This window comes from Alosa sapidissima, chromosome 22 (assembly GCF_018492685.1).
Source record: "Alosa sapidissima isolate fAloSap1 chromosome 22, fAloSap1.pri, whole genome shotgun sequence".
Classification (NCBI taxonomy): domain Eukaryota; kingdom Metazoa; phylum Chordata; class Actinopteri; order Clupeiformes; family Clupeidae; genus Alosa; species Alosa sapidissima.
This window is the reverse complement of record NC_055978.1, coordinates 1,399,780-1,420,875: the sequence shown is the minus strand read 5'-3', so window position 1 is coordinate 1,420,875 and position 21,096 is coordinate 1,399,780. Positions and strand designations below refer to the sequence as shown.

General features: G+C 40.7%; 1 protein-coding gene and 1 long non-coding RNA gene across 10 annotated transcripts in view; one reads left to right on the top strand and one right to left on the bottom strand.

Moving 5' to 3' along the window:
• The window catches only part of LOC121696886, a 29,410-nt gene extending 26,329 nt beyond the window's left edge, over window positions 1-3,081 (bottom strand). The window contains exon 1 of the long non-coding RNA XR_006026348.1: window positions 2,515-3,081. This is a non-coding gene — a long non-coding RNA (uncharacterized LOC121696886). The remainder of the gene's footprint in view (window positions 1-2,514) is intronic.
• Window positions 1-21,096, top strand: part of LOC121696861 (protein unc-80 homolog) — a 239,077-nt gene that overhangs the window by 137,203 nt on the left and 80,778 nt on the right. For all 9 annotated transcript variants that reach the window (XM_042077934.1, XM_042077933.1, XM_042077929.1 and 6 more), the window contains 5 exons: window positions 14,061-14,162; window positions 14,913-15,093; window positions 19,023-19,288; window positions 20,561-20,695; window positions 20,840-20,978. In XM_042077934.1, the coding sequence (XP_041933868.1) occupies window positions 14,061-14,162; window positions 14,913-15,093; window positions 19,023-19,288; window positions 20,561-20,695; window positions 20,840-20,978 (823 nt within the window). The remainder of the gene's footprint in view (window positions 1-14,060; window positions 14,163-14,912; window positions 15,094-19,022; window positions 19,289-20,560; window positions 20,696-20,839; window positions 20,979-21,096) is intronic.

Sequence of the window (21,096 nt, the reverse complement as noted above, 5' to 3'; positions counted from 1 at the left end):
AAGCTCAGCACACCTGTTCTGTGCATCAGCAAAGTTGGAGGGTTAATTTATGAACCATCACTTCTAGCTGAAACATCACTTCTAGTAGGCTACATGTGACGTGTAGGCTAGAAGAGAAGTCTTTATTGTCCACTACTGGGGAAATTCATCGGCAACACTTTATTTTAATGTGTAGCTGTTAGTGTACCTACCTAATTAGGTACAGTGGTACAACCTGTGTAACAACATATACTATCAAGTACTATCATTGTACTTGCATTATGTATTTGTGGGTACCTACATATAAGCTTAGTTGTTACATTGTAATACTGAGTGCTTTTACAAAACTTTTTTGCCTACATTTTCATCAGGGGCAAAGAGCTGACCTGAGACCTGCTGGATGGGGTAAATCTGGTCATGATAGATTTGATATACAAATCATTCTTAGCTCCAGTCAAGGCCTCATTGTCTTCAGTGTACATGTTTTTTTGCTCTTGGGTGCTCCTTGTTGGACAAGTGTGTGTTTACATGCAGCACTAACTTCAGTTCAGACCGACAACCTGTTCTGTATTGCTACACACACATACATATATATATATATATAATATGTATATATATATGTGTGTGTGTGTGTGTGATATATATATATATATATATATACACACATACAGTATATCCATGCATATACATATGTATTGTATGTAGTATTGCATTACTAGCCTATTCTAATTTGGTTTATTCTATTGACATGGAATGAATGAACAGGCACACGTGACTATGGAGTAGGTCTACTTCACAATTCAGATTTTCAGATGGTGCGTTGTGGCTGACAACGGCCCTAAAATCTCAAGTGTCTAGGTTTATTGCTGGTTCCTGGTTGCTGTAGTGCAATGATGTCATCTGCTGGCCGTGCCGCGCAATAGCGCCACAACATGTGTAATTTCACTGGACATTACGGTAAAAATCTTGTTTTTCCTTACTAATATTCGTGTCATCCAGCAAACATATTGCTTAATTCTTTTGACATTTCGTTCCTAAAAAATTGTAATATAAAAGGTACGTTCCTGAATGTCATTACTCTGACATGTGAAGGATAACGGCCACCGACGTGACCTGTTATACGTGACTCATGGACAAGGGGAAATGCCATTAACTCGGCGTCACACAGCGGCAATTTTCTTAATATCGATATTTCTCCACATTACTTGATCCAAATTCTGTAATTTTTGCTGGATAAATGTTGTACAAAAATGTAGTTTCGTATCAAAGTGGAATGGTTGTTGTCATAAGTCAGCGGCGTTAGTTTGAGCACATAATTGACGTTTTGTTTACATGTGTTCAATGTAAGTCAATGGGCGCCGGTATTCGGCCGATGGCGGCGTCCAAAGATTCTTTTGCCGGATAGCGAGACAGCGGTGCCTACACCGGTCGCGTAGCCTAACTTAAGCGCTCTGTTTGCAACGTGCAAAAACAGAAGACGGGTCTATTTTTTTTTACGTAGCCTATGCACCGCCATCACATCTGGTGTAGCCAATTGCACTGATCACAGTAGAAGGTAATTGCTGTAGCCTCCCTGTCAGTCTCACACGCATGCATTATTGCCATAAGAAAACTGTACCAGTGCTACGTTGGTAAATCATCCATTTAATGTCATGAATGTAGCTAACTATGTTTCCTGAGCCGTGCGTTACTCAAAGCTACATAGCTCGTGAATGAACGATGTTTGTTTCCAGCATTCCGTACATTTCGCAGTCATTTTGATTTTCATCTTATCAGTGGCCATGAGATTTGACTAAACACTGAATAACATAATCATTTAATTTAAAAAATCACTAATGTTGCTTGTTTTATTGTGCTTGGTGTAATGACTGACATTCAGAAATATATGCACTTATTTATATATACAAATATATGCACTTACCATATTTGCACTTCGAATTTCGACTCCAAATTGTAGCAACTACATCTACGAAGTCTAAGGAAGACCAGGTAGTCTTTTCAAAGATTAAGTCGATTTTATGAGAACGCCAGCCCTCAGAAAAGCAGTAACTATTCATTAATTCACTTCCTTTTTTCTAGCTCGCAAAATCGCGGCTGTTCTGTTTACACATTAAAACCATATTACACTTCGAATTTCGCCTCCAAATTGTAGTAACTACATCTACGAAGTCTAAGGAAGATAACCATGTAGTCTGTTCAAAGATAAGATACATTTTGACAGAACTAGACCTCGTAAAAGTAGTACCTAAAATGACTCCATTTACTTCATTGCAAAATCGCGGTTGGTCTGTTTACACATTAAAACCATACTAACAATTTACATTTCGACTCCACATCGCTGTAACACCATACCAAGGGTCTTAAGAAGTGAGTCAATTTGGCTGATTACGTTAACGCATTTCCAGGGCTTGTCAGCTCAAAAAAAGCAGTGGCTATTGCTAACGCATTCATTTTCAATGCCTAGCATGTTAGCTAACATTAATAGGTTGCATATGACAACAGCAAATAGCTAACGTTTACGTTAGCCTAACTTACTTATTGTTGACGTTGACCCGACACGTTCATAAGTTAGACCATAGACTGATAAGGACGTCCATCAAACTAAAAGGGTTCGTTCTTCTATGTCTTCAAATTCGTTCGAATTCCGTGTGTAGTTCTATCCTGTGTATCTTTCGTGCTGCTATCCTGTTGCCTCTTCCCTGCTGTTCCGGCAACAAGGTTTCACGCGAGATTTACGCATAGACAGTAAAAGAAAGTTGTGTCCCAGAGAGTTGTGTTTTCCCAAGATGGCGCCCGTCTGTATACGTGAACGAGACGTGAACGGTACTGTTTTTCTTTTTAATAAACTGCCTGTAGACTTACACAGTTCTCAATGCTTCGGTTTACATGTAGATACCCTCATTATGCTACGGTGTAAGTGTGTTGCTATTTGGAGCCTTGGTAGCGATTTATTTTTAGTCTAATCACAGCAGTGCAGTGCAACACACCGTCATGAAGGGACTCAATGTTAGGTCGGCTTTAAATAGCATACAGAACCTGTAGTATAACGTTGTCTGTAATCTCCATAGATCGTGGCAAGACAATTGAATTGATTGTGGACTTCTTGCCGGGCAATGATGAGTAATGGCTTCTACATACCTGACGCACCCGACCCGTCACAATGTGACGTCAAAATGACGTAGGTCTCTCTCTGGCGCGTCAGGGTTTTGGCCGTGTAGCCAAGGGGGCAGGCGAATTCCCGGAAGTAGAAGAATCGACGTAGGCTGGAGGGACCACCTCTCTGCTAACTCCCATAGAAGTCCATTCATTCTATGATTTTTTTGAAATACCATAACTTCATATAACATATATCCTGTGCCGATATTGTAGCTTCTGTGTAATCCACATAAACACTACAAAGGCAAAACAGACTCCACTACCTCGTCAGTAATGTTGGTTACCCGTAAGAAGAATGGTTAGCTTGTTCGGTTGGAGGGAAGCTAGCTTTGACGTAATCTCTCTTTCGCGCCGTAGGGAGATAACCGTATTGTTTGGATAAGAAGCTCAGTCCACCTTACGGTCTATGACGGTAACTCATAAGCAAAACCTAGCATACACGACCGTATGTTAAGGTAAAGCCTAAGATCCTTGATTACTAGCTCCGCTTTAACCCTCTCTGGTAAAGCATTACACAGAGGCAACCTAATAATAATAAAAAAGTAAACCTAATTTTTTTCAAAACGGCACTAATCATTACAGAGGTTTTCGACGGATTGACCGTAGGTCGGAAAAGTGGAAAGAAGATTTGCTTCAAGGCTATAACTTTTTTGTTTTGTTGACTGTTTTTGAAGATGATCATGTATGGTAGCTTCAACATTAACACGACTTGGTGAGGATGATATTAATAATAATACATAAATAAATGTTTAACTTTGATGACTTTGAAGGCGAAGGAAGTGTGAGAAGAATTTCTGTGTATCTATCATATGAGTTACAAGATTCAGTTCGATGGCTAACGTCACGAAGTTAAGTGTGAGTCTGCGCAGTACTGGGGGGACCAACTGAAAAATCGTTCTATTTGACTCAGTGCCCTCCCATTGAAAACGACGGAGTCTGTTCGTCCATTTCTTTTACTGTCTATGCGTGTAGCGCACCACTCATTTCTTTTCAGACGAGCGCGACAAGGCGGAAACAGGAAGATGGACTAGTTCGAGGGCAAGCGAGTTGCAGTGTTTTGTTACAGTCGTGAATTTTTAATAGTTTGCTGGATAAGTTCACAAAGTTACCAGTGAGAGTTGCAACACATGGAATTAAGAGGAAAGAATAGAAACGATTTATTTTCAAACAAAAGATATCTATTAAGGCCTGAACAAAATCTCTTTCCACTTCAGGAAATTACACAAACTCAGCCAGCTGCTAGCTAGCTAGCCAGCTAACTAAACTGTTTAAATTATTAAAATTTCCCTCGGGATGACTAAAGTACCTATCTATATATCCATCTATCTATCTATCTATCTATCTATCTACCTGTGCACACACCTTGGAAACTACATGATAATGATGATGGTAGTTGTGAATAGTAGCAACCAAAGTCTGAAGTACCATCACAGAGGCTAGCTACTGGTGTTTCTTACTGCAGCTTCTTCTGCTGTGTAAGTAGTTAATGTTAGTCTTTTCACAACAGCGACACCTCTGTTCAGGAGAATATTGCAACTAGTGTTGCGACCACCACGCGCGAGTATAAATGGTTACGGCGCTTCTGTGACGTCACATTGTCGCGCTACTCGTCGGGTGCGTCGAGTATGTGGGACGTTTAACGTAACTTGAATAGTCGTGTTGCGTGGATGTGCATAATATCTGTATGAATGTGTGTTTCTCAATGTTGTAATATATACAACTGTATACATGACTAAGGTTGAATCGAGCTAGCTGGGCATTGAACTGGCTTGAATGGATTGGGAAAATACTTTTTTTTTTTTTAATGACCTATATGAACATGGTTTGGCTTTAAAAAAAGATGAGACAGCGCTTGGCTTTATTGTTTGGCTTTAAAAAAAGATGAGATGTCTCATCTTTTTTACATGACCTTTACACTTGGTGCTGGCAAGGCATTGAACTGGGCTTCATGAAAGGATTCCAACGGTACCTCATTCATGAAAATCGGACATACGGGTCAAAAGTTACATGCACACACCTTCATATACACAGACAGCCCAGCCCAGCTCAGCCCATTAGAGCTCTGCCAGATGGCTCAGAACTCTGCCAGGTGCAAGCTTAAACAATTAGAGCTGTGATGTCACAATCGGAATTAGAATCCTTGAACATTCCGCCATTCATTTCAATGGGGCCCAAAAACGCCGAAAAACGGGAATACCGTGAAAACGACAAGGGCCAGCGACACGAAAGTAACAAGCAAGTTACACCGGTTCGGGCCTGAATTTTTGGAGTTCGAACTGCGTCGATAGCTCAAACGGTCTAGGAGCAGTAGTTCGTCCAAAAAGTGGGTGAATAGGAATAATAAATAACTAGAATTGCGGTTCCGAGGAACTGCAAGAGTGGGTTTGATCAGGGGCATGGAACTCGGCCTCATCCAAGGATTCCAACGGTACCTCATTTATGAAAATCGGACATACGGGTCAAAAGTTACATGCACACACCTTCATATACACAGACAGCCCAGCCCAGCCCATTAGAGCTCTGCCAGATGGCTCAGAACTCTGCCAGGTGCAAGCTTAAACAATTAGAGCTGTGATGTCACAATCGGAATTAGAATCCTTGAACATTCCGCCATTCATTTCAATGGGGCCCAAAAACGCAGAAAAACGGGAATACCGCGAAAACGACAAGGACCAGCGACACGAAAGTAACAAGCAAGTTACACCGGTTCGGGCCTGAATTTTTGGAGTTCGAACTGCGTCGATAGCTCAAACGGTCTAGGAGCAGTAGTTCGGCCAAAAAGTGGGTGAATAGGAAGATATAATAATAATAATAATAATAATAATAATAATAAGTAAACTTAAGAAGAACAATAGTGGGCTTGCTGGATCAAACCCACTAATAAGAAAACTTAAGAAGAACAATAGTGGGCTTGCTGGATCAAACCCACTAATAATAAGAAAACTTAAGAAGAACAATAGTGGGCTTGCTGGATCAAACCCACTAATAAGAAAACTTAAGAAGAACAATAGTGGGCTTGCTGGATCAAACCCACTAATAATAAGAAAACTTAAGAAGAACAATAGCGGGCTTGCTGGATCAAACCCACTAATAAAGTAAACTTAAGAAGAACAATAGTGGGCTTGCTGGATCAAACCTACTACTAATAAGTAAACTTAAGAAGAACAATAGTGGGCTTGCTGGATCAAACCCACTAATAAATAAATAAATAAAGTAAACTTAAGAAGAACAATAGTGGGCTTTCTCTTGTTCTTTATACTTTCACTTTGGATATATTTAACCATTTGCCCCACCAGAGGGTGGAGCTCTTTCAATTTCAGTGTTTTCATTTAAGTAGCTTCTCACTTGTAAGTATCTATAAAAATGACTTCTTGGGAGGTGATATTTACTGGCTATAATGTCAAAATAGACAAACTCTAGATCATCATACATGTGGTAATATCTTGTAATACCTTTACTTTCCCATATCTTAAAGGTATTGTCCAATTTATTTGGAATGAAATTTGGGTCCTTTTGTATTTTTCACAAGGAAATCCAATCCTCATCTTTAACTTTAATTACTTTACATAATCTTCTCCCTATTTTAATTGTATTAATTACAGTAAAATTATTTAGTTTAATTTTACTTAAAGGGACCCAGGTGTTACATTTTTCGTAGTTACAATGATATAAAATTTCCAAATCATTAGGTATATTCAGAGCCGTATAAAGGTATGTATGTAAATTTATATGGCTCTGGGTATATTCACTCCCAAATACTTCACTTTGGTCAAGCCCCACTTTATTGAAAACATTGCTTATTTGGCAACCAATATCCATTGCTTCAGTTTTACTTGAGTTTAATTCATATCCTGACAAGGCACTGTAGTTTGTTATATCCTCCATTAATATTGATAAAGATTTACATACTTCTGTTAAATAAATAATTACATTGTCTGCATATAAAGCAATTTTATGTTCTTTGTCCCGTATGAGTAGGCCTTTTATCTTTGTATTTTGTCTTATATTTTCTGCCAGTGGTTCTATACATAAGGCAAATAATTGTGGTGATAACGGGTCCCCTGGTTTGGTTCCCCTTTTTACTGGACATTTTTGTGAATACTCGATCAAACGCCTTTTCTGCATCTAGCATTAATGCTAGCATTGGAATTTTTATTCTTTGAGCGTGATCTACAATTAAGTGTTCTCTGAATATTATCCCCAAGAAGACGATCTTTAACAAAACCAGTTTGGTCTAAAATGATCAAATTTGGCAATATTTCTGATAGTCTATTTGCAATGGTTGCTGTAAAAATCTTTTGGTCCACATTTAGCAGTAATAATGGTCTATAGCAGGGGTTCCCAAACTTTTCAACCCGTGACCTCCAAAATAACCGTGCCAGAGACTGGCGACCACCACTATCCCTGGATGTGACTCAAAAAATAAAATAAAATGTGCGCACCGGCCATACGCACTAGGCTTATCCAAACACGGGCTTAACGACAACACAAAAGAACAGAGCAGCCTGTTATGATTTTACATATAGAAATGTACTATATGATAAAAGCAGAATACCTTAGTCAAAAAATAATATCCATGTAACATGAGTGCACATTATTGCTGTCGTGCAAACTTAGTTTTGAAACATTACTTTAATTTCCATTTTAACAGAAGAATATCTCAGTCAGGGTAATATCCACAAACTGTTGTAAACATATGTACATTGTTGCTGCGCAAATTTACATTTTGGCAACTATGTTTCAGCGTTAATCTCATCTAATGAGATGGATGCGCGCTATGCGCGGAACACAGCAAGTCCATTCTTGGTTTAATTGTGGAGACGGCCACACGGAGATCATCCTCCACATTTAGACGCGATCTGTATTTGTTTTTAATATATGTCAGTGCAGAGAAAGTTTTGCAGTCGCACAGGTATGTGGAGCCAAAAGGCGTCAGTACGTCCATCGCGGCAAGCGTCTTGGAATTAAAATCTGTCTTTAAAGTGCGGTCAAGTGACAGCTCTTTTATTTTTCCCAAATTTATTTGATTTATGGAAATCATTTCGCGACCCACCCCTCGGCGTCCCGTGACCCCCCAGGGGGTCCCGATCCCCACTTTGGGAACCCATGGTCTATAGGATGAACAATTTTCAGGGTCTTTCCCTTCTTTATGAATAACTGATATCACTGCCAAGCTCCAGGTCGTCGGCCAGACCCCCGTTTGTAGGATTTCGTTGAAGACCCTACATAAAATGGGTAGTATTATGAACTTAAAATCTTTGTAAAATCATATGTAAATCCATCACTACCGGGACTCCTTCCAGTCTTACTTTTATGAATGACCTTTACAGCTTCTATCTCTTCTATTGGCTTTACTAATTCATTGTTTTGTTCCTTCATAACTAATGGGAGACTTAGCTGATAATAACTCCAAATATCTAATATTAGATTCTGGGGTATAGAGATCTTGAAAAAAATATCTAAAGCATGCAGCGATTTTTGATTTTCCCCTTTGAGGGACACCCTTTTTATCTTTAATTACAGCTTTTGTGGATTTTTTTTGCTGTTTCCTTCATTTAAACATTTTTTTCAGTGCTTTGGGACTGAAATGATACATGACGTCTTTAAGCCATCTAGTGTGGGATGGAGATTTTGGGCCTTTCCAGTTCAGCAGGATAAGGCGTTGGGCTAGTAAGCTTGCAAATGTCACCACTGTGTGAGATCTTCCTGACCACAGGAGGTGGGAGTTATCAGGCTTGGTCCCAAATATGACTGTGACTGTATGGATTTTAATAGCAATGCCTAGCAATGCCTAAAGCAATGCCTAATGCCATTTGAATGCCAGGCTCTGAAAGCTAACTCAAGCTTTGAGGGTGTAAACAAGTGATAATGCAGTAGTGGTGCCCTGAATGAGATGCCATGTAAATTAAAATGTTTTCTAAATTGTGCCCAAATCTTTAGAGTGTGAGTGACAACTGGATTGTTAATCTACATCTTTGTAGACTTCAATTGTGCGGAGGCAAGGGAGTAGGCTGAAGTGAAATTGTTTTCCATCCTGACCCAACTTGGTGCCTTATCTCCCTGACTGGGTGCCCTCAATCCTAGTGCTTTCTGGATATTGCATGCCCAATAGTAATGTAGAAGGTTTGGCAAGACCACCCCCCCCCCCCCCCCCCCCTTTTCGGTCTTTGCAGATAAGGCTTCTTGATCCTGGGATGTTTACCAGCCCAAATGAATTTTGGCATGGCCTTGTCCAGATCTTTGAATTTGTTCAAGGGGGCAAGTTGACTTTTCAATCATGTATTTTCTGCTTAAGACATTTACAAATGTGGTTGTATGGTGGTTAGAAGTGTTCATATCAGTATAAACATATAACTAAACTCCACTGTACAATAAAGACAGTAGAAGATAAGAAAACTAACAAAACTAAATACTAAATACACTATATAAATTAAATTTAGAAAGTCCAATGTGCTTGAGGGTGATCGAGCATAAGACGCTTGTAGTGACAGGGCCAGGACTGGTGAGGTGCTAAAGGGAGTGAGTGTCATGGTGAAGGTGCAAAAAGTAGTCCAACCATAGTCCTTTAGTTATGTGTGCATGGCAAGGTGCTCAAGAGAGTGAGTGTCATGGTGAAGGTGCAAAAAGTAGTCCAACATTAGTCCAACAGTGCAACAGTGCAAGAATAAGGTCTAGAGACCAGCATAAATAATATGGACAAATAGGAGAGTAAAGTATAATGTAGACAAGATAAAATGAAAAACTATGTCAGTGCAAGAACAGGTTGAGGTAATAGCGTTATAGCCATTCATTTATTCAGTAATGTAGCAGAAGCCTGACCGCAGCCATTGATCATGTGTGCTAATATAGCATGAAAAACAGTGTAGCAGTAAAACAGTAGTGAAAACATTAGGCTGTGTACATTAGTAAAACAGTAGTAAAGCATTAGTGGGCAGTCAGTACTCAAACATGGAGAGGGTGGAGGGGCAGACAGACTAAGCAGAGAAGTCTATCTCTCCTCTTCTCTTTAGTGAGGCATTGAACCATTCAATGGCCCTGGGGACAAATGACTTCCTCAGCCTTTCAGTTGTGCATGGCAGTCTCCAGCTGATCAAGCTCTTTTGCTTTTTGATAGTGCTGTAGAGTGGATGACATTCATTGTCCAAGATGTTGATCAGTTTGTTTAGGGTCCTTTTGTCAGATATTGAAGTGATGCACTCCAGTTCAGCTCCCACTACAGAGCCAGCCTTCCTTACCAGCCTGTCAAGTCGCCCAACATCCTTCTTCTTTGTGCTTCCTCCCCAGCATACCACTGCATAGAAGAGGGCGCTGGCCACAACAGACTCGTAGAACATCCTGAGGAGCTTGCTGCACACATTGAAGGACCGCAGCCTCCTCAGGAAGTACAGCCTGCTCTGTCCTTTCTTGTAGAGTGCATCAGTGTTGGCTGACCAGTCCAGTTTATTGTCCAGGTGGAGACCCAGATACTTGTAGGTGCTTACCACCTCCACAGTGATCCCATCAATGGAGACTGGTAGCAGAGCGGGCTTAGACCTGCGGAAATCCACCACCATCTCCTTGGTCTTTGAAATGTTGAGTTGAAGGTGATTGAGTTTGCACCAATGCACAAAGTCCTCCACCAGGCTCCTGTACTCCTCCTCTTGCTCGTCCCTGATACACCCCACAATTGCAGTATCATCAGAAAACTTCTGCATGTGGCATGACTCGGTGTTGTAGCAGAAGTCAGATGTGTACAGGGTGAACAGGACTGGAGAGAGCTCAGTTCCCTGTGGCGCTCCAGTGCTGCTGATCACAGTGTCAGAGAGACAGTTCTTCAGTCTGACGAACTGTGGTCGCTCGGTCAGGTAATCTGTAATCCAGGTTACCAGGTGAGCGTCCACACCCATCTGCAAGAGCTTGTCTCCCAGTCTGAGGGGTTGGATGGTGTTACGCACTTGAGAACTCAAAGAACATGATTCTCACAGCACTTTTCCCCTTGTCTAGGTGAGAATGTGTCCTGTGTAAAAGATAAGTGAAGGCATCGTCCACACCCACTTTCTCCTGGTATGCAAACTGTAACGGGTCTAGTGCATGGTGTACCTGGGGTCTGAGCATACCTAAGACCAGTCGCTCCATTATTTTCATCACATGTGATGTTAGAGCGACAGGCCTGAAGTCATTAAGCTCACTGGGGTGTGGTTTCTTGGGGACGGGGGTGAGACATGATGTCTTCCACAGTGTTGGAACTTGTCCGAGACATAGACTCCAGTTGAAGATGTGCTTCAGTGGCTCCCCCAGTTCAGCAGCACAGGCCTTGAGCAGCCTTGGACACAGTCTGTCAGGCCCGGCTGCCTTACGAGGATGAAGTTTTTTTAAAAGATAACTTACTTGATCAGCTGTAATGATGGGGGGGATGAGCGGAGTGGAGGGTGAGGAGGAGGAGGGGTGCTTCTGAGAGGGTTGTCGTGTGGCTAGAGACTGATGGCCGTTGGCTGAAGCCATTGTTGCCGCACTACTCGTGGTCACCATGTGGGGGAGAGGTGCGATAGCCTGATCAGCAGTGATGATGGAGGGGGGGAGGGGAAGGGAGGGGGGCAGCATCTGGGGTCTGTGTGTCTGATGGCTGTTGACTGAGGTCATTGTCACCTCGTTGTTCGTGGTCGCCATGTGGGGGAGGGGTACAATATCCAGTGATGGTGGGGCTGAGTGTTGCACTGGTAATGAGGTGGGCTGGGGGATGGGCAATCAAACCTGTTGTAAAAGTGGTTCAGCTGGTTCGCCCTGTCCAGGTCTCCCTCCACAGAGCTGCTGCTCTTCTTAAGGCCAGTGATAGATTTCATACAGTCCCACACCTCCTTCATGTTGTTTTCTTGCAACTTCTGTTCCATCTTCCTTCTGTAGTCCTCCTTAGCCTCTTTCAGCTTATTCTTGAGTTCCCCCTGTACTCGCCTCAGCTCTGCCATGTCCCCTCCTTAAACGCCATCTTTTTCCTATTGAGAATGGTCTTGACATTACTGGTTATCCAAGGCTTTACAAACATTCGTTGGAACAATGGTTTTGGGAATCACTTTGTTTGTCTGTCACTGTCACTTAACGATGCATCAGACTATGTAAGTTGCATCACCATAGTTAGCAACTATCCTTTTGGGAAACATATTCCTGATTGGTTAGGTCTATCCAATTGTGTACAGAGATTTTTCCCTGTATCAGTTGAAACATGCCCCATAATCAAATCCATAAGAATTTTGATATCTGATAAGATTTGAATCTGATAACAATTTGAGTTTGGCTATGCCAGGCAAATATCGGTGAAATGCAATTGACTGGCACTAAAAACAGGCATTAATTGCTATTAAAGTGTATATGTCAGGTTAAAAAACATTTTTGACAAATGAAGGGACATGAAGCAAGATAGTAGTGAGTAGTGATTTTTCTTGAAAAATCAACTTTAAATACACTGAACAATATTTACAATTATTTTTATAACTGAATTTATGAACATTCCAGACACAGTGATGACCTCAAAAGAGGGAGTCCAGCAAAGTTGAGCATAGGAGAGAATGGGTTTTAACTGCATTTTCTTTTACACTGATAAGGCCAAAAATGTCCTCTATGACATACCAGTGGTTCATAAGCATGAGCCTGACTGGCAGGGAGAAAGTAAAGACGAATAGGCTACAAAATTTAGGTAAATCATGGCCATCAGTGAGATTGATTAGGGGTGTGTGTAGGATCAGATCACTATTAGTTGTCATTTTCCATCACACAGGCTTTCATATACAAGTTAAGTAGAATCAGTAAGCAAATTAATAGTCTGTCTATAGCTAACATTAGTTGATAAGCAGATGGATATATAAAGAGCAAATGTGTGGTAGCCCATATACACTGATGGTTTTATAGTCAGGTCTCTAAAGCAGGAAGCATATATGTGGTTGGCTGAACACAGACTAATGAGTTGCTTACTGATTCTATAGGCTATATAATGGCCTATATGCGATGGCAAGTGACACAACTGGCATTTTCAAGCATTGCTACTTACCCATATCCTCTTCATCACATTTTAAGATCAATAATGGTTGCCAGTAAAGAAACAATGTATCAGGATATTTTTATGTCAGGCAGGTAGTAGACTCTAGCATGACATACTGGAATGAAGTCATGTTTTTGGCCTCATCAGTGTAAAAAACCTACTGTATGATCCCTTATCCCATGTGTTTTAATTGACCAACTTTGCTGGACTCCCTCTTATGAGGTCATCATTGTGTCTGGAATGTTTCCTGGAATGTTCATAAATTCAGTTATAAAAATAAGTAAGGGATAATGTATAGAACGCCGGTCATTATGGGGAAAATAAGTCCCGACAGGGCAAACTGGACTTGTTTCGCCCTGAAGGGACTTATTTTCCCATAATGACCGGCGTTCTATACATTATCCCGCTTATTATACGGCTACTTGCCAAAACGAAAAAATAAACTCAAGAATCAAGAATCAATAATCAATAATCAATAATCAAGAATCAAACATTCTTTAGAACACATCTGACCAACCGTCTGCTTTCACTTTTGAATGAAGTTCCAATGCAAGAAGTGACCGGAATACTTGCGGAGTGATATGATCAGCAGCACAAAACCCGTTGCCATTGACAGCGGTAATTATATGTTTGCAGCGGTAATTACAATTTTACTTTACCGTAGAACGTTGGGAAATCCCATTCAAGTCAATGGAGCGTTCTACTAGCATTGTGAAGAGCCGTATAACAACTGTAAATATTGTTCTATTGTATTTAAAGTTGATTTTTCAAGAAACATCACTACTCACTACTATCTTGCTTAATGTGCCTTCATTTGTCAAAAATGTTTTTTAACCTGACATATGTACTTTAAGATCAATACTTTTATAGTTATCTCTTATCCTGGATTGTCAGATCTCATGTTTCCTCTTTCCAGACTTATGTGAGAGACATTTACCCCTTCAGAAGATCTGTATCCCCTCAACTCAACCTGGTACACATGCTGCCAGAGAAAGGACAAGAGCTAATTCAGAAGCAGGTTTGTGTAGTCATTTGTTTGCAATACATGCTTTTCTGTCTTCAGACCCCCTTTCTATCACTACTTAGATATATGGGCAAAATGTATTGTGTTTCAGATACATAATTTAACCTTAATTAATAGTACTGATATTATGCACCTACACCTGGTGCAACATGGTGCCAAGCAAACTCCTTGCAATTGTCTTTGCTCAGACCAACACAGTTGTCATTTTCCTGTCCAATGCACATGTTATTTGTAAAATTCCTTAAATGCGGGCTAGAATCTCCTTTGCAATAGATCTACCTGTAACCTACTTTACTCACCTTCTCTCTCTGACACATCTATCACTGTTTTCAGTAGTTTTCTCAACACACATTGTAATTTTGCAGGAAAATGTTTTGTGACCTTATTGTAAAACTATTTTAAGTACTGTTTGACTGAGTGACTATGTGTCATTACACTCACACTGTGTGCTAGAAGTTGTGGGCACTAATGGAAGAATAAGATGAGTTGCATTGCTAAATGTTAAACCTGGTTGTCAGTGTTACCAAGTTACCATGTGAGACATCTTTATTCTTTACATTACTGTACCTTGCTTTGACGTTCCCACACAACACACACACACATTTTGTAGTGATCTACATTTCCTACTAGTTGGTAATCTACATTTTTATTATTAATGTAAACGCAACAAATATTAGTACACTAAAGGTTTGAGACAGACATATTATATTGCAACAAATGTATTTAAATTTTTATAAATTGCAGGTGTTCACCCGTAAGCTGGAGGAGGTTGGACGTGTTCTCTTCCTCATCTCCTTAACACAGCACATGCCTGCCACTCACAAGCAGTCACATGTGTCCCTTCTGCAAGAAGACCTGCTGCGTCTTCCCTCATTTCCCAGGACTGCTATCAATGCTGAATTCTCCCTTTTCAACGAGTCACAGGGTAAACAGCTATGCAAACCACACGCATGCACACTGGAAGACATATTCTTATAGTTAAAGGAACCGTATGTAAGAAATGTACTTTGCTGTGTAATTTGTTAGCTAGACGATTAGCGAAATGCTAGCGGTTGGCTGTGTTGAAAATGGGAAGTGCCTGGGAAGCTGAATAGGCTAAACATAACAAACCAGCGAGTCACAAGCCTAGAGCACCCTCAAATTAGGTGCTTCTATATCAACTGCTAACTGACAGAAAAAGAAAACGAATGTTTAGCGATCAGGAACTGTCAGGAATTTGTTCTCTATTTGAAGAATGCAATCGATTACGTACAGCAGCCTACGTGCACAGACAGCTACAGACACGGAGCGCATTGTAGGCCTTGGCCACATTACTTACAGTTACTTTCACTTCCTAGAGTGTGCATTCATTACGTGAAAGATGCTTCATACCAAAACAGCGATCAAACATTATCAAATTTATCATGACGTGTTGTCCCAGACACTTAGCCTACTCCAATTAGAAAATCATAAATAAAGACTAAGCCTTAAGTGTTGTTATCTCATTGATGCCTGATGTATCTCATTGATCCCTTGATGTATGGCGTTGATAGGCTATTTTTGACCTGATACATTTGCCTAAATAAAAGACCTTAAATTGGAAGTATTTTAGCTTTGATTCTCTTTTGACGCTTCATGGTAGATCTTGACTTTGTTCAGGGCGAGGTCAGGGATCTTGGGCTCAAAAAGGTTGGTGACCACTGATCTACACCTACCATTGTTGCGGTATTGTACAGACCTCCTAAACCATCAAGTGTGTTTTTTTTCTGAACTTTCAACTGCCCTCACTGAACTTAATGCAATGTCTCCTAACATTTTTTTGGTGGGTGATTTTAATTTACACATGGATAATTCTACTAAAACATGCACAAAAGACTTTATGGACATGCTTGATTGCTTTAACATCACTCAATACATTGACTTTCCAACTCACAACAAAGGCCATATTTTAGATCTGGTCTGTTGTTCTGGTATAACACCTACCAATTTCAGTACTGCTGAATTACCCATATCAGACCACAAAGTTGTGCTATTTCACACCTATCTGTCCATCAGGAAATCCAAAGTTCAGCGTGTCATGTCATATTGCAACATAAAAAAGGTAGTGCCAGAGGAACTTACTTCACTAGTTACCTCCTATCCTTGCCCTTCTCCCAATGCTTCAGTAGTGGATCTGGTTGGCAATTACAACAACTGCATGTCTGCAGCACTCAACAGTCTTGCCCCCTTAAAGACACGGACCATTTCGTTTATGCACTCCGCACCTTGGTTCACTCCTGAACTACGCCAAATGAAGTCAATGGGTCGGCGCCTGGAGCGACTATCAAAAAAGACTGGTCTTGCTGTCCACCAACGGATGTACTCGGAGCACATTCTTCAGTACAAAAAAGCACTCTCTGCTGCAAAGAGCTCTCTTTTCCACTGTGAATGGCCTCCTCAAGCCACCTGAATGAAGTCAATGGGTCGGCGCCTGGGGCGACTATCAAAAAAGACTGGTCTTGCTGTCCACCAAGGGATGTACTTGGAGCACATTCTTCAGTACAAAAAAGCACTCTCTGCTGCAAAGAGCTCTCTTTTCCACTGTGAATGGCCTCCTCAAGCCACCTGATAGTACCATCTATCAGAATGCATCTGTTGAACGCTGCTCAGCCGCCTTGAACTTTTTTCACACAAAAATTGAGGCAATCCATCAGCAATTGGAGTGTTCAATTACTAAGCTGAAACAACCATGCTCCTTGATTGAGTTGGGCTCACCTACAATAAATGCACTCATCACCAAGTGCAACTCCTCCACCTGTCAGTTGGACCCTGTTCCGACAAGCCTGGTCAAGATGTGCCTACCATCCATCATCTCAATGATAACATCAATAATTAACACCTCGCTCATCACTGGTCAAATCCCTCCTTCATTGAAGACTGCTATTGTCAAACCAACCCTGAAAAAACCTGGGCTGAACCATGATGACCTCAACAACTACCGACCCATCTCCAATTTACCAAAATTATGGAGAGGGTGGTGGCATCTGAACTCCAGGATCATTTGAAGGACACTGATTTGTTTGAGCCATTTCAGTCTGGATTTCGACCAAAGCACAGCACAGAGACTGCCTTGGTGAAGGTAACAAATGACCTCCTCTGCACAGCTGATGCTGGACTCATTTCCATCCAAATCCTCCATGACCTGAGTGCAGCTTTTGACACCATATCCCATCAGCTGCTTCTGGAGCGTCTTACCAACATTGGAGTGCAGGGCAGTGTCCATCAATGGTTCACCTCCTATCTCTCTGGCAGGACACAGCTTGTCCAGATTTTGGACCACAAGTCGGAGAGTGCTGCTGTCACAAAGGGAGTGCCACAGAGGTCTGTTCTGGGGCCCCTGCTCTTCATCATCTACCTCCTCCCACTGGGAAATATCCTGAGGCAACATGGTGTTCAGTTTCACTGCTATGCTGATGACACCCAGCTTTATATGTCCACCAAACCGACTGCCTCCCTTCCTCCTGCTGCGATGACTGCCTGTCTGCATGATATAAATCTGTGGATGACTAACAACTACCTGAAACTGAACAGTAACAAGACTAAATTACTTGTTGTTGGCTCAAAAACAACGCTGGTAAAGATGGAAAACAGACTCTTTTGCACTATTAGATAGATAGATAGATAGATAGATAGATAGATAGATAGATACTTTATTGATCCTCAAGGGGAAATTCAAGGGTCTCAGTAGCATACAGACATAACACACAACATGCACTTACAGCAGAAATGGTAAACATAAGTATAAGTATAAACATATAACTAAACTCCACTGTACAATAAAGACAGTAGAAGATAAGACAGATAAGAAAACTAACAAAACTAAATACTAAATACACTATATAAGTTAAATTAAGAAAGTCCAATGTGCTTGAGGGTGATCAAGCATAAGACGCTTGTAGTGACAGGGCCAGGACTGGTGAGGTGCTAAAGGGAGTGAGTGTCATGGTGAAGGTGCAAACAGTAGTCCAACCATAGTCCTTAGTTATGTGTGCCTGGCAAGGTGCTCAAGAGAGTGAGTGACATGGTGAAGGTGCAAAAAGTAGTCCAACATTATAAATAATATAGACAAATAGGAGAGTAAAGTGTAATGTAGACAAGGTAAAATAAAAAACTATTTCAGTGCAAGAACAGGTTGAGGTAATAGGGTTATAGCCATTCATTCATTCAGTATTGTATCAGAAGCCTGACCGCAGCCATTGATCATTGATCATGTGTGCTAATATAGCATGAAAAACAGTGTAGCAGTAAAACAGTAGTGAAAACATTAGGCTGTATACAATAGTAAAACAGTAGTAAGCAGTAGTGGGCTGTCAGTACTCAAAAAACATGGACATGGAGAGGGTGGAGAGGCAGACAGACTAAGCAGAGAAGTCTATCTCTCCTCTTCCCTTTAGTGAGGCATTGAACAGTTCAATGGCCCTAGGAACAAATGACTTCCTATTATTCCTATTAATATTATTATATTGTTATATATTGACTGAAATTTTGCTGCTCTTATTTCTTCATTGTTTCGTTGTTCTTATGTACTTTTTATATTGTTTACTTGAATGTTATGTTTGTCTGTGGACCTAATTGGTAAAATATGTCTTGTCTCCACCGTGGGATAGTGGGAAACGTAATTTCGATCTCTTTGTATGTCTTGACATGTGAAGAAATTGACAATAAAGCAGACTTTGACTTTGACAAGTAAGCCGGTGGCACTGACAAGTGTGTGCGTGTGCGCGTGTGTGTGTGTGTGTGTGTGAGTGTGCGTGTGTGTGTATTTGTTTCCTACAGATAAGGAGGTAACAGTGTAAAACTATGCATTTCAATGGATTTCAATGTGTTTGTGTGCAGGCAAAGAACTGTTTGGCTTGGACACTCTTCACAAGATGCTGTGGATTAAGCTCTTGGAGGAAATGTTTTTGGGCATGCCCAGTGAACACCCGTGGGGAGATGAGATGATGCTGTTCTTGAATGTTTTGAATGGTGCACTGCTACTACACCCAGAAGACAGCGCCCTCCTCAGGCAGTACACCGCCACAGCCATCAACACAGCTGTACACTTCAACCATCTCTTTTCTCTCAGTGGATACCAGTGGATTTTGCCAACAATTCTGCAGGTGAAGCTTAGTAGGCGCACTGGAAGCTGTTTTAAGTAGGGGGGTGCTGCGAACTGACTAAAATATGTGACATCATTATGTTGTTATTAGGTTTAGGTCTATGTTTTTACTGTAGAGCACACTGTAGCCTGCATTGTGGCCCGACAAAATGTGCTTATGCATTAAACATCAACCTGAACCCGACCCACAAATTGCTATGATTGCTATGACAAATTGCTACTATAAGAAACATGATTTTGACCATATCACAGACTAACCATGATAAATTATCAATTAAATTACAAGACGTTGAGGAAGGCTAACAAATACAATTCAGAGCGTTATTTAACTCATTGGCTGCCAGTCATTTTCAGTGCAGAGAGCCCCATACTGCCAAGCGTTTTACAGCATTTTGACTGATTTTCCAAGACCCACAGAACAGTGAGTTCTTTGACTATGTAAACATTGAAACTAGTCATACTACTGCGACACATGCTCTGTTCGAGTGTTAGTTGACTGCAGTTCATTAACTTTTTCTTACGTCTCACTGGCGCCATGTTCTCTTTCTTCTAATAGTCTTCAGCCTTAGACATCATATAGCTTGATTAGCTGTTTTCTCTGTTACTCAACTCCTATCCAAATTGGCACTGAGGCCACCTAGCGGGTCAGTTTGCTAGTACATTCTCTGTTTACTAGCCTGATTTTAGTAATTGACGTCTATAGACGTCTTTGGCAGTCAATGGTTGTATTTAAATTGACGTCTATAGATGTCTTTGGCAGCCAATGTAAACGGGGCCTTAGTATGCCTTGTTTGTCTGTTAATAGCAAAAATGATATATAATTTAGATATCATCATCATCATCATAATTAGATATATTGTCATTATATCCATCTATGGTTTCATGTAGTTTTATGTCATAATAATGTACCATGTGCTAATTTGAAATATTATTTTGTACTGTCTATGAACCTGATGTCTTATATTGTGCTATATTGGAAGAAGCTAGCGAGTGCTTTCTGAATGGGGGCATATCTCTTTATCTTCCAGAATCTCTAGAGCACATCTAATACACCTAATACTATCCCACTTACTTTACAATTCCTCTGTTGTAGGTACTCCTGGCATTCATTACTCTTCACAAGTCTCCTAACTTACTGTAGCATAATTGATTATTCATCCAAAAAATGGTAAAAAAGTGTCATCCAAATGAAAATGTTAATGTGTTCACAAAAGAGTTTTACAAACAATCAATGTGTGTGTGTGTGTGCATGTGCATGTGTATGTTTTTGCAGGTATATTCTGATTATGAAAGTAACCCGTTGTTCAGAAAGGGTATTGAGTTCTGCTGCCGACAGTTCTACATTCTCCACCGTAAACCTTTTGTCCTGCAGCTGTTTGCTAGTGTTGCACCGCTGCTGGAGTTCACAGTGAGTGGAGTTCAATGAGACTATACCCCCTTAATATCACTTTATACTCTAGTTTTCATCAGTGATTGACAAGATATGAAACTTGTTAAAAGACAATACATGTATGTCTGCACATTCATTTGTGTTTATGTTCATGTGTTTCAGACCAGCACCAGCACTGGGTTAGCCAAAGGAGTCTCGGCCCAGTGTCTTTTTGACTTACTTGTGTCTTTGGAGGGTGAGACTAATGATGCACTTGATGCCCTTGAGCTTGTCAAGGCAGAGAAGCCACTACGTTCATTGGGTAATTGAAATTCACACACAAAAGCTGAAAACCTGATTTAACTAATTAGTAGTCAATTTTAAAAAGTGATGTAGTCTAATAAAGTATGCTAACAGAGGTAGGATGGAGCCAGTTTAAT